The sequence below is a fragment of the Rhineura floridana genome, chromosome 1, assembly GCF_030035675.1.
Source record: "Rhineura floridana isolate rRhiFlo1 chromosome 1, rRhiFlo1.hap2, whole genome shotgun sequence".
In the NCBI taxonomy this organism is placed as follows: Eukaryota; Metazoa; Chordata; class Lepidosauria; order Squamata; family Rhineuridae; genus Rhineura; species Rhineura floridana.
Window position 1 is genome coordinate 44,822,574 of NC_084480.1, and position 14,593 is coordinate 44,837,166.

Genomic DNA, 14,593 nt, shown 5'->3' on the forward strand with positions numbered 1-14,593 from the left:
AAAATAGCTTTCACATTTCCGAGAAATGCTTTGCTGCTACTTGATTCCCATCCTTACTCATTGGTAGATCTTACAAGCACCTGCATCAAACTAAAGCTGCTGCTGACATGGCAGCATTCCTCAGAAAGGGACAGAAAGGAAAGGGTACTTACAGACATACACTGTTTGAGTGATCAAGCGCTGTGAAATGGCATTCACCAGTCTGCAGACATACACTTTCCTGTCCATGATTAAGCTCAGGGGAAATCAGTTCTGTCAGCTTGCCACACACATTAGCTTTGCATAACATTGACTGGCTGGTGTGTGCAATGTGCACAAATCCATCTTCCCCCAACATCCTTGGTGCAAGTTTCCAGCTTTTTCTGCACTGATTACCCTCTTTAAAAAAATAAAGCACCAAAACTACTTCAATGAAAAAAAAAAGTTCATGCTGAGCTTTAAAACTGTTTTTAAAAAGTGAACAACTTGCCTGAAGATACAGTGTGTGTGTGTGCAGGACCTCTTAAACAGCCCACTCTATTTGTGGGTGATGAAATGGGGGTGTATGACGGATTTGCTTAATATTCTTCAGAGGGGAGTTGAAAATCCCTTAATAGTTTTTCTTCAGAAAACTCTTTTCTGAGAAAATGCAGCTCCCTGAATGCAGCTGTACTGTCAGTTCATATCAGTTCATATTGGCACAGGAAGCAAGCAGTGGGTGAATAAAGAGAGATACTGGAAGGAGGAGGGGCAAAGTCCATTGTTTCCTTCAACAATATTAAAACAACTATTAAACAATATTAAAACTGGATCCACATTTGAGCTCAAAATTCATGGATAGGCCATTTCACTGAATGTTCACCAGGGGAAGACTGAAACTCCCCAACAGTTCAGGACAGGCTCAAAAAAGAACACTGAAAGAAATCTTATTTTCTAAGACATTTCAGCTCATCCTTAGGAGGGAAGAGTACAAGAGACAACTGCTTGATAACTGTTTGAATTGATCTCTTTCAAATGTTCTGTGGTGGCGGCTGGACAGTGAGCTTCTCTCACAGGAGGAAAAAAAACATGGAGTGCCCTATTTAAAGCTACAGATGTATGTGGCAGAAAGGCTGTTTCCATCCTCCTCTGACCTTTGTGCCTGCCCTGTTGTCTGAGGAACTTCCTTTGATACAATCCTCTTCTACTAAGAAGATGCACTAATGACAAGGTGGGTGGGAGTGCCTCTGAAGCTGAAACTTGCCTCCTTTTGAGTACTCATGACAGGTCTACTCATAAGCACCTCACAAAAAAATCCTGCATGTTTCTTCTGAGTGTGACCAACAAACATGCAAAGCACTGCATGGGCACTTAAGAGGGAATCTCAAAAATTATGTTTGTGTTTTGTCTTTTATCTGCTGGTGAGTGGGTGGGAGAATTGTATAACTGTAAACCACCTTGGGTGCCTTGGCAAAAAAGAGGGGTAAAAATCCAATAAATAAATTAAATATTAAATCAAGTACAGGAGGATCCGTCGGCCTGCAATGCCAAGGAGCAGAATGAGAGCATCACCTCACAGAAACACCTGGGCAACAACATGGTATCATATAGGATTCAACTGGGGGAATGGACAGCAGTGTTGACTCATTGTACATAAAAGGATACAGCCTTGGAAGGGCATTATATGCTGGAGAAAAGTTATTCCTTCCCTCATTTATAATAAAAGTTGTTTTGACAAAGGTGTTTGTGTTTGCTTCCAAACACCCTTCCTGTCACACTGGACATAGAAGGAGAGAAAACACAAGTGACAGGACCAGAGGGAATGGGTCAGAGGAGCCAGAGAAAACTGTGAAAAAGGCAGTGGCCACCAGGCATGTGATATTAACCCTCAAAAATCAGTAGGGCTGTCATGCTGATGATGGAGCAGACTTGTCCTCCGTTGCTTGATTAGGCAGCACTAGAATCGAAGAGTGGAAATTGCAGGAAAGCAGATCTTGGCTAAACATTGTGAGAAACTTCTTAATGTTAAGAGCTGTCTGACAGTGTAATAGCCTGTCCCAGAAAGTTGGTGGATTTTCCTTCACTTGAGATATTTAAGCAGAGGCTGAATGGCCATCTGTCAGGGATGCTGCAGATGCATCCTGCATTGTGGATCCTACACTGAGAAAGGGGTCGGACTGATTTCCAAGGGCCCTTCCAGCACAAGCCCACCTGTCTTCCATCATGGAACTGAAAGAGGCGGACATGTAGTTCCCATCCAGGCACTGACCAGACCCAACTCTGCTTAGTTTCACTGAACTGGTAGCTTTATGTGCCTTCAGATCATAGCCTAGTACTCTATGATTCTATGGCTGCCTTTTCTCTTCCATCAAATGGAGAATTAAAGAACATCTGGTGTCCAGGACAAGAAGTAGCAACTCTACTGGTTAATTACAGGACACTCCCTTGGAAGTATGGCGTATGTTTGTTTCTTCTTGCAGTACAGCTAGGATAAAAATAATTAGATACTTTTTCCCTTCTATGCTCAGAATACAATTTTACATATGGCCAAGTATGTTTATTTCATTATGTAAAAATTACCTGGATATTGAACTGATGGCTCAATCTGTGGAAGAAAACAGTCCTGGAGGCTGGCTACTTGGGAGAATGATCCTCTAACTACTAGCTTCAACTCCTCCAAAGTGTCCTGGAATGGCAAAGGAGATTTCGGGCATCAGACGCTGACGTAAGGAAGGAAGAGACATGCAGTTCAAAACTGTTATAACAAATCTCTCTCTCTGTCTCTGACCACATTCACACCATACATTTAAAGCACTATGATACCACTTTAAACAGTCATGGCTTCCTCCAAAGAATCCTGGGAACTGCAATTTGATAAGGGCGCTGAGAGATTTTAAGAGATCTCACAGAAATCTATTCCCCTCACAGACTTATAATTCTCAGAGTTCCCTGGGAAGAAGGATTGTTAAGCCACTCTGGGAACTGTAGTTTTGTTGCCAGGATAGAATGGGACTGCAGAGCTGAAGATAGGCACTCTCTGGCTTCTGTCACAGGCCAGGGGACCTTGAGCTGCTGGGATGCTGTACCCCACCTTCCAGGAATAGCATCAAGGCAAGGGGGAGATCAACCCTGCATCATCTATCAGCCTGCAAATGTGCAGCTATAAGGAGTTCACCTCTTTACTTCCTGCTAGAAAAAACACTCGGCTTCAGGTGGGGTTGCAGAGCTGAAGGGATGCACAAATGCACACTCCAATCCCATCCATCAGCCAGAGGACTAAAGGCTGCTGGGTTGTGTGGGTTTGGTGTATGTGAGTCTGTATATGTGGATTCTTAAACCTATTATAAGGTACCTTGATGATTGCAGGATATAAATCTTTTAAATAAATAAATATAAAACTTGAAAAACTGTATGTGTTATTGGGATTTTTGTTATTTCCTGGCTTTCTATTCATTGCAGAAAAGGGCAATTTGCACATGCTCAGTGGCATTCAGAGTTTCCATCAGTGTTTTTTAAAAAGCTGATTTGCGCCAAAGGCAAAGGGAATACTGCACATGCCTAGATGTAGCATATCTTTAACTCCATTATCCAAAACAGAAGCTGATTTCCCATTTAAAAGGAAAGTATATGCTCTGAGCTTGAGGTGCCAGAGCTTTCTAAAACAAAAGCTGACAACACTAACTGGCCTTCTTTTATACATATAAGTACATATTCTTGAAGATCTCTGATGATGCCCAAGAGGCCTCTAGCCTCGAGGGAAAGTTACACTCACAAATCACTCTCCAAACCATTAGGACTAAAGGGATCACTTGACAGATGAGCACACTCACCTTCCCTGCTCTCTCTCCATTCTGACCCTGACAACTGGAGCACATGTGTCTCAGACATGGCATGTATCCAAGCAATTGACAAGCCCTCTGACCTAAGAGGAGCTTCTGCATGAAGATTCCATTGCTTCTCTACAGCTGCTCACCTGTGCTTTTCTCTGCAGTGTTCGTAATTCCACTGACTCTGAGCTTTGCAACCGTCCTGAAAAGGCTTTAGGCAGATCTTGAATAGAATCCATCTGCACACAGTCCACGTACAATTCTGCTTTGCTGTAGCCACGTTGCAGGCCACTTAGCCTGAGGAGGACTGTGTGGCGCTTCCCATCAGCCAATGGCACATTGCTGAAGATCACAGCATTTGATTTCCCATCATTCCTCAAATACCGAAGGAAAACTAGCACAAAATAACATTATTATTGTAAAGTGAGAATACAATATAATTGGTATAGGGTGAAACCTCTGCCAACAGAGCAGGAAGTTTATGGGAAGTTACAGTAAATCCTTGCCAGCTTGGCTGTTCTTAGTTCGATTGTGTCTGTTGTGACAGTTCAGCGTTCTAGTTACCAAATAGCTTCTAAATGCATATACCATGTGGAGCATTATGCTAGACGCAGATAAAAATAAAATAGCTGACACAAGGAGTAAAAAACCCAATAGTAGAAATTCTGTCCATGTTCAGATACATTGGGTGGTGATATGCAAAAAGAGGACACAGCTCCTACACCTTTAAAAGTTGTGTAGAAGAGGGAATTTCAGCAGATTTCCTTTTTCTGCACAACTACTAAGCAACCTGCTTGAGATATCTTTTGAAGACGCATCTTCCCCACCCCCGACTTTCTCTGATTATTAAGATGGACCCTATCTTTTTATGTATGCAACAATGCTTGTATGCATTTCTGCACTTTTATTGCTTTTTTTAGTAGTTTGTATTGTGGTTTCATTGTATATGTTTATTTGTTTTTAAATGTTTTTATTTTATTTCTGTTCTTTTACCATTTTGGTGTTTGCTGCCCTGGGCTCCTTTGGGAGGAAGGGCAGGATAGAAATTTAATTAACTGATTTTATTATTATTATTATTATTGTGTTTTCTATCATATTGTGCACCACTCTGATATTTTTCTATATTACGTGGAACAGAAATAGATGCAGGGGACCAGTCCTCTTTTGCACCTGGCCACCATACTGGGGAGTCATTGGCTAATTTCTGGTTCCCAGCTTCCATTTCCTATTATTAACCAGAAATACGAAGGACTATAGCAGGGTTGGCCAAAGACATCTGGGTGTCTGAGGAGGAAAAATCCAGATAGCATTTCCCTCCCCATGCTAAATATCCAATAACTGAGTAAATAACTGATAATTTCTTCCCCTTTAATGTTGCTCCATATCTGCTCCCTGAGGGCCAAACTAGATGTAATGTGGGAGACACCAGGTCTACTTTGGCTCTTAGGCACTGGCCCTACTGTCTAACTGCAGGGCTAGTTTTGCCCTGCTGGATTGTCAGACAAAGGTAATACTAAAGCATTTTGCCTACTAAAAGGTGGTACGTAAGTAGCAAGCTATTATTAACTTTGAACCAAATTAGACAAACTTGAACATGTCTTGTTTTTACTTTGAAATTAAAAGCCACCAGGGAGAGCAGCAGTAAGGAACAGGGCCATGACGAACAGGGAGGGGGGATTTAACCCTTTCTCCCTGTGCTGCAGTCCCAGGAAAAATGCCCCCTGCACTATTTCCCCCAGAAATGAAGCCATCAATGATTTGTTACAGCAGTTTGTGAAATGGCAGGGATGACAGGGCCTGGGAGGGAATGGGCAAAAAGAGCCGCAGCTGCTTATCTCCTGCAGATTTAAAGATATGTGAACATTCTCCAGCTTTCTCCAGAATCTGGCAAGACCTATAAGTAAGACCCTGCATCTGGAGCATGACTAGACGAATGCAGCAGAGAATCAGAGAAAAACAGATAGAAAGAGAGGGAAAAGGTGGAAGAGCTCACAACTGGCCAATGGCCATGAGACAGGATTGCCAGAGGGCAGCTGGATTGGATAGAAGATCAAGGTTCATTTGAGGGGGTGGAATACTGTTTTTGGAGAGAGCTGAGGGGAAAATGCTTGATAGGAAAGACCAAAGACATGATAATATTAAAACCACCCGTCTTGCTACACCCTTCCACTGCAGGGAAAAATGAATTTAATGGTGCCAATGGACAATGAAGTCTTCAGTCATATTCATTGTGGAGAACACCAAAGTCCCTGCTGTTTTGCTTCTAAAGGCAGTAAAAAGGATTTCACTTTAGGATATCAGAAATTCTGTAGGATATTTGAATAGGCTTCAAAGTACTGCTGTTAAGTAAGCTCACACAACTTAAAATGCTGTTTTTAAAAGGTGGGCAATTCTTTCTCTAAGCATATCTCCAGGCAAGAAGGAAGACCAGAAGAGAGAAAAAAGTAGACATGGAAGTATCTGGGGAGTCTGCAGCATATATCTGGATGGATTAGCAGATGGTTTTGTGATCATTGTCCACTTTTGGAACACGCTTAACTTGGTTGAAAAAAATGGTAATTTTCTCACTTTTTAAAAAACAATTCCTTATGATTTGAAGAGAAGGAAAAGGATTCAGTTTTATTATTTAAATGCATCAAACAGTCAAATGGAAAAATCAATGATTTATAACAATATAAACAATATAACCATGGGGCTGTCTCAATTTGTTACTGGCCCAGCGCATGTGTCGGGTCACACTCTTGATTTGATCTTCGCCACTGGTCATGGAGATGGTGATCTGGAGGTGGGGTGTTTTTCATCTACCCCATTGTCATGGACAGATCATTGCCTGCTGAGTTTTAGACTTACGACGACTCTTTCCCTCTGCAAGGGTGGAGGACCTATTAAGTTGGTCTGCTCCCGGAGACCCATGGATCCTACCGGTTTTCAGAGGGCTCTGGGAGTTTTTCCGGCTGATAGTACTGGCGCTCCTGTCGAGGCCTTGGTCGAACTGTGGAATACGGAGATGACCCTGGCTATTGACACGATCGCTCCCGCGCGCCCTCTTCGTTGCAGAGCTCATACAGCTCCGTGGTATACCCTGGAGCTGAGAGCGATGAAGCAAGAGAGAAGGAGGCTGGAGTGCAGATGGAGACGAACTCCAGACGGATGCAATTATGCTTTGGTAAGTGCCTCTACTAAGTCGTACATAAAAGCGGTAAGGGCGGCGAAGAAGTCTTACTTCGCTGCTTCTATTAGGACGTCTCTTTGCCGCCCAGCAGAGCTTTTTAGGGTTGTAAGAGGACTCTTACATTCAGGTCCTCAAGATACCATTGAAACATCTGAAGCTCGCTGTAACGACATTGCAGGGCACTTCCAAAATAAAATCGCATGCATCCGTAGGGACCTAGACTCTGATGTTATGACAGTTGAATCCACTGAAGTGTCCAGAGCACGGTCTTGTCCTTCATTATTGGATGAGTTTCAGTTGGTGCAGCTTGAGGAAGTGGACAAGGTGCTTGGAATGGTGCGTGCGACCACGTCTGTGCTGGATCCTTGTCCATCTTGGCTAGTGAAGGCTAGTAGGACTGGTACCACCGGCTGGGCTAAGGAAGTGATAAATGCCTCCTTGAGTGAGGGAGTAGTCCCTAGTAGCCTCAAAGAGGCAGTAGTAAGACCTCTTTTAAAGAAACCTTCCTTAGACCCAGATGACCTGAACAACTATAGACCGGTGGCGAATGTCCCCTTTTTGGGCAAGGTTCTAGAGCGGGTGGTTGCCGGTCAGCTCCAGGCGCTCTTGGATGAGACCGATTATCTGGATCCGTTTCAATCCGGTTTTAGGCCTGGTTTTGGCACTGGAACAGCCTTGGTCGCCCTGTACGATGACCTTTGTCGGGAGAGGGACAGAGGGAGTGTGACTCTGTTGATTCTCCTTGATCTCTCAGCGGCGTTTGATACCATCGACCATGGTATCCTTCTGGGGAGACTCGCGGAGTTGGGAGTTGGAGGCACTGCGTGGCAGTGGTTCCGCTCCTACTTGGCGGATCGTCACCAGAAGGTAGTACTTGGGGAGCATTGCTCGACACCTTGGACTCTCCATTGTGGAGTCCCTCAGGGTTCGGTTTTGTCCCCCATGCTTTTTAACATCTACATGCTGCCTCTGGGTGCCGTCATCAGGAGTTTTGGAGTGCGTTGCCACCAGTACGCTGATGACACGCAGCTCTATTTCTCCTTTTCATCCTTTACAGGTGAGTCTGTGGATGTGCTGAACCACTGCCTGACCGCGATAATGGACTGGATGAGAGCTAATAAACTGAGACTCAATCCAGACAAGACCGAGACACTGTTGGTGAATGCCTTCCCTGTTCAGATGGTGGATGTTTACCCTGTTCTAGATGGGGTTACACTCCCCTTGAAGGAACAGGTTCGTAGTCTGGGGGTGCTTTTCGATCCTTCCTTGTCTCTTGAGGCACAAGTGGCCTCAGTGGCAAGGAATGCGTTCTACCACCTTCGGTTGGTAGCCCAGCTACGCCCCTATCTTGACAGGGATGACCTCGCCTCAGTTGTTCATGCTCTGGTAACTTCTAGGTTGGATTACTGTAATGCGCTCTACGTTGGGCTGCCCCTGAAGACAGTTCGGAAACTTCAGCTAGTGCAAAATGCAGCAGCCAGACTGCTGACAAGGACCAGCCAGTCAGCACATATAACACCTGTTCTGGCCCATTTGCACTGGCTACCCATCTGTTTCCGAGCCAGATTCAAGGTGCTGGTCATGACCTATAAAGCCTTACACGGCGTGGGACCGCAATATCTTGTGGAACGCCTCTCCCACTATGAACCTACCCGGTCACTTCGCTCAGCAGCTAAGGCCCTCCTCCGGGTACCAACACATCAGGAAGCCCGGAGGACAGTTACACGATCTAGGGCCTTTTCTGTAGTGGCCCCTGAATCGTGGAATAGCCTCCCCAAAGAAATACGCCTGGTGCCTACGCTGCTATCTTTTCGGCGCCAGGTTAAGACCTGGCTATGCTCCCAGGCATTTTAATGTGTTTACTTTTATATTTCTGTGGTTTCTGTTTGTGTTTATTATTGTTCGGCTGTTTTTATTATGATATTTGTATTTTAATCTTTTTGTACACCGCCCAGAGAGCTATTCGCTATGAGCAGTTTAAAAATGGAACAAATAAATAAATAAAATAAATAAAAATACATATAAAAAATCCATCCAAATCAGTATGTGTAGAAGGCAACTGCAGAACAGTATATTAGTGAAGGACTTTAATGTGATATCCAAGGCTATATGCTGGTGAGTTTATTTCTGTAATACAACAAGAGTTCCATCCACATTAATACTACTATAGCACTACTCTAGACCAGCATCAATCACTGATAACTGTAGAAATTTAACGGTGAAGCAAAGGAAGGCTAATTTCAGAAGAAAAAGGCCATTCACTCTGTTTTCCAAATCCCCAAGGCAATAGAAAGGGTGAAATTAACTAGACCAAATCACAAGCAGATTCTAGCTGGTCATGGACCGAAATAAACATTCAATTCAATTCTAGCCTTCCTTCTAAGATTATTTTCTTTAGAGAATGAAATATTAGTGAAGTACAGTACAGTAGGACCCCGCTTTACAGCACTTCGCTAATACAGCAGTCTCAATTAGACACAATTAGACTAAAGCCCCACTCATACACTTGTTCCACTTTTACGGCGGTTTGCGCACATAGTGCGCCATTCTATTCAATGAGTTCTGCTTTACAGCGGTTTTCGCTTTACAGCGGGGGACCCACCGTATGAGTGGGGCCCTACTGTACAGTTTTGAAATTGACAAGACCAGACTGCAAGCAGATACTGCTTTAATTGGTTTCAGAGAGAGAGAGAAGAACAAATGTTCTGGAATAGCAGAGCATCATTGAGAGGAAAAAGATACCTAACTGTTGTATTTTTCTTTTTAAAGTGTTCCTTGAGTACGTATGTAGATGTAAGGATATGAAACCATCCTGTCACATACTAAAAACATGCAAATAAATGTGATTTTTTAATAATGCTCCTTGCATTAGGGGCAGGCACTGTCCAACAGGCACCCATGACAGTTGTACCAAAATATACCGCTGCCTATCACAGCATTGTAGTTCAAGCCCCCAAAGGCTAGTTTTGATTTTGCAGGTGTAAAGTGCTTTGAAAGCCTGAAAAATCAGTTTCATCACAGCCCACATCAGGACCCCAAAACTAAATGTGTATACTGGAGGCACCAACAGCTTCTAAGTCTCTAAAAGGCTATTATCAACATGCAGCCCAAATTTTCTTTTTGCTTGGTTAAATCAGCAAAAATCATAGATTCAACTTTGTAATGCCTAGGGAAATTTGGTTCAGTTCACATTTAAAGGTGAATTTACCAAATTCACACTTTTCAAAACAATATGTGAACTGAAATATAGCCATTCTTCAAAAATCACAGTGCAGTTCTCCAGTCAAGTAACGTGTACAAAAATGCATATACTAGGGTAAAGTGTGTATAAAATGTATTCATTAGTGAGAATAACATACCAAATACATATTAGGGGAAAGTGCTTGCAAAAATATATTTATTAGAAGAAATTTGCTAAAATGCTGACAAATTTTCATGATTTTTTTTAAATGCACAAATTGTTGCAGAAATGTGGAGAACTGAATTTAAGTTAGGAAAACTAAAACTTGGAGAACCGATATTGACATATTTGTCCATCCCTAGTTATTATTACAAAATTGAAATGCTATGTCTGGCCATTTTATTATGGTACCTGTATTCAATAGCTGAAAAATATCCTTGGAAAGCTCTTACAATGAATAACTCTCCCTTTACCACTTTCCAGATATTAAACAATAATTGAGTGTGTGTGCTTAGCGATAAAATCTTCCCCACTATCTCTAAAATGTATATTTGCTTTTTCATAACATTGTATATCTGTTCACTCAGGCAAAGCCTTTATGAGTTATTTCCTGCTGCTGAATCTCTTGTCGCTGTTTTGGGGTTTATTTTGTTAATTTTAATTTGGTTTTGATGTTGCCTAATGTTTAGAGATATAAAATTTCTGGAAATTTTGAAGCCATGGGGAAAAAAATTTCCCCATTTTTTTCCTGGAAATTTTTGGAAAAATAAAAAAAAATGCAATATTAGCACTTTTTACAGATTGAAAGTCACTTTGTTACTTCAGCAATATCAAATGTAATTACGTACAAGTTGGTTTGGCATAAAATTATCACATTTGGTATATTAAAAGTACATTTTATTCAAACAATTATTACAAATTGAATTTACTTTTTAAATTTTTTACTTTTTTTGTAACAAATGGATCTAGAAGATCCTGAACTGTAAGGAACCTCTTTTGTTTTGCCAGTTTATGAGGAGCAGGCAAAAAACAATTTAAAAAAAGAAGAAATCATCAACATTAATAACAAACAAAATTATTTATGTCTCTGCCAGTCCTCCACCGTGTCAAGCAGACATAAAGCATCCATTCCCATAAAAAGAACTGAGAAAAAGGGGGGACCAAGATTCAATGGAACATTTTATTCATCATGCTAAAATAAAACATTCCATAATCCATTTTTTCTTCAATTTTTCCATTTTTTTGGGAAAAAAACAAAAAAGGCTTCAGAAAGGTTTTTTTCAGTTTTCTGGTTTTTTTCTGGGCCTTCACATCTCTACTAATGTTTATTATGGATTACAAATTTTATAACATTGGTGTTAAGAAAAAATGAGGATATAAATGTTTTTATAAAATAATTTAAAAATTATCTTCTGACACTCTTCTAGCCTCTGAGACATACACTAATTAATACCTGAGTAGAGATCTGAAGCCCCAGAAAAAATGAATTGTTTCTCCCCAAAAAAAATGTAAAAAGGGGGGGACCTCCCTCCTAATTTTTCTGTTTTTTTCTTGGGCCTTAACATCTCTATCTGTGAGTGACCAAGGCTGTTTCCAGGTTGTTATTATTTTGCTGGTGGGAATCAATCATATACCAATAAATTCAGGTCGCACAATTAAACTGGATTTGGTACTCTGGTGTAACAAACCTGCTTCCCTAAAAAAAAAAACTTTTTGCAGTTAAGAAAATTATGGAATGATTTTGGTGATGAGGTGTGCCTGGCGTCAACACTGTTATCTTTTCAGTGCCAGGTCAACACTTTCCTCTTCTCCCAGGCATTTTAGCATGTGTTGTTAAAAATGTGTTTTTAATTTGTATATTTGTTTTTAAAGCTTTTAATTATTGTAAACCGCCCAGAGAGCTTCGGCTATGGGGCAGTATACAAATGCAATAAATAAATAAATAAACAAATAAACAAACAAACGAGAAAACAACAGCCTGTTGCAACCCTGTATAATCTCACAAACAAATCAGAACAAATGCTCAAGAACAGCAGACGTCATACAACCTCCCCACAAGTTTTGTGCAAACAAATCAGGATGAATGCCAAATAAACAGGTCATCTGGAACTGTCCCAAGACAGCATACCCAAGCACATTGACTCATACACCATACTTTGTTCCTCTACTGGCAAAGCCAGAAAACCTTCATACATACCCAGCAACATACACATATCTTGTACTTCCAAGCAAGATCCTCTCTATAACAAGCTCAATCACTTCTCATTTGCTAAGATTGGAGGGGTTGGCAATAAAGCCCAAGAATGCACTAAGAATTGTAGAAACAGTTCCAAGATACAATGTTGTTCTATCAAATTCAAGAGATGTCTTACTTTCCCTTGGATCTTTAGTTCTCAGGCAGGGGGCAGAGAACCAGATGATTATCATGTCCCTGCTGCCATAAATTATTGCTCAGCTGCACCTGGCTTGGTGGATCATGAATTGCGCAAGCCTGCTCTAGATGTGAACTTAGCAATATATCAGCCAAATATTTAAATGACAGCCATCACTGGGTCAAAGAAATGTTAATAAATTAATCATATGAGTATTAATTCATTACCGAATTAATTATATAGGCACTGATTTTTATATGACTAAATTTTGTTCAAAAGCAAAAAGCATATATTTGTATTTACAAATTTATCATCAACATCATTAAAATTATTAAAATATTACATTTCTAAATGGCCCTTCAATCTGAAGGTTTCCAGACTGGTATATAACTATCCCAGTAAGATACTATATATCAAAACATCAAAATTAAAACCAGAAAAACACAATTGCAGCAGAATATAATTGCAACAGTAAGTGGACCATCTTACATACTCATCTATCCCCCAAAGCCAGAAGAAATAAATGCGTCTTCACTTGACTTGGGAAGGATGTCAATGGAGCAGAAAAATATAACTCCAATGGAAGGGAGTTCCATAACCAGGGTGCCACCAGAGAGAAAGCCAGGCATTGTATTGTGTCTGCATAATGACCATGCCTATTGTTGGAACCACTAACTGGGCCTCTCCTGCAGAATTTATTGGATGGGGCAGCAGATAATGGGAGAGATACCCCTTCAAATATTTGAGTAGTAAACCTGAACTGGCACACCTGAACTGGACCTCACAGCAACCAGGCAGCCAGTGCAGCTCTTTGAGGATTTGTGTAATATGATTGCATCTGCACCTACTGAAACCTCTGGACAATCTTCAAGGGCAGCCCCACATACAGTTAAACATGAGGTTACTAGAGCATGTAGAATTGTGGCTAGGCTATTCCAGTCCAGGAACAGTTGTAGGTGGTGAACTAGCTGGAGCTAGAAATAGGCAAGTCCTTGCCAATGAGGCCACCTTGGCTTTGAATGACAATATTGGCTCTAGGAACAGCCCCAGACTATTCCCTTAGGTTGCAAACCTACACCCACTTACCCAGGAGTAAATCAACGGGGCTTACTTCTCAGTAGACCTATATAGGATTGCAGTTCTATTGATACTTACCTGGTAGTAAATCCCATTAAAGTCAGTGGGATGTGTTTTGTATATTACTGCACTGATCCAACCAAACACTTAAAAAAAAAAAAAAAAAAACCCTGCTGCCCAATTAATTGGCTCACCTTTTCACCGATCAAAAGTTTTAAAATCAGCTAGTCTAACCAATTAGTAAATAAGCACAGCAGCCCTAATTTAAAAGGGAATTTAACCAAATGTTTTAAATAATTTCCTAGAAAGCAATATTAGTTATTAGGTTTATACTCATTTCACAATAGTTTTTCCTTTTGTAAATAACATTGCACATTTTTCATGCTGTACATTCATGAATTTACCATAGCATGGCAGAACTTCACACAAGTCAGCACTGTGGCCCTAAACAAGCACATTCACTTAACCAAGGGCACTGTCTGTCATGTACAGGCCTTATAAAATCAGCCACAACAGGAATGTTTATCTTGAACAGTCAAAACTAAACTTCGGGATCAACTAAATTAAGTTCCCATCTTTCATATGCTGAATACAGCATGTGCATGTATCTATCAAATTCCTCAGTAATTTGAAACAGTGATTTCCCAAAGGGGAAAAAGAAAGACAAACTTTTTACCTGATTTTTTGAGAATCAAGGCTGTTCAAGAATGCAGAGACAGACTGTTGCCATAAGGTAATGCTCCTATTTCTCTGAAATGTGGAATGCAATGAGTATGCAAGTAGGCAGTAAAAAGCAGAAGCAAAGTGTTAGGCCAAAGAATATTAGCCTTCTTTCCTGCACTGATAAGACTTCTCTGGGCATCACAATTCAAGGAGGGTATCAACAAGGTTGAAAGGATTCAGAAGAAGTCTAAAAAAATGGTAGAACAGTCTAGGATTTGTATAGCATATTGGCAGCTGATGAGCTGGATTTTGTCCCAAAGCAATTTCAGCCAACCCTTGGCAA

At 41.0% G+C, this 14,593-nt stretch overlaps 1 protein-coding gene across 1 annotated transcript in view; it reads right to left on the reverse strand.

The window, feature by feature from the left end:
• Positions 1-14,593, reverse strand: part of THBS4 (thrombospondin 4) — a 73,399-nt gene that overhangs the window by 51,384 nt on the left and 7,422 nt on the right. The window contains exons 3-4 of the mRNA XM_061619766.1: positions 3,932-4,179; positions 2,539-2,644 (exon numbers count right to left, since the gene is read on the reverse strand). Coding sequence (XP_061475750.1) covers positions 2,539-2,644; positions 3,932-4,179 — 354 coding nt within the window. The remainder of the gene's footprint in view (positions 1-2,538; positions 2,645-3,931; positions 4,180-14,593) is intronic.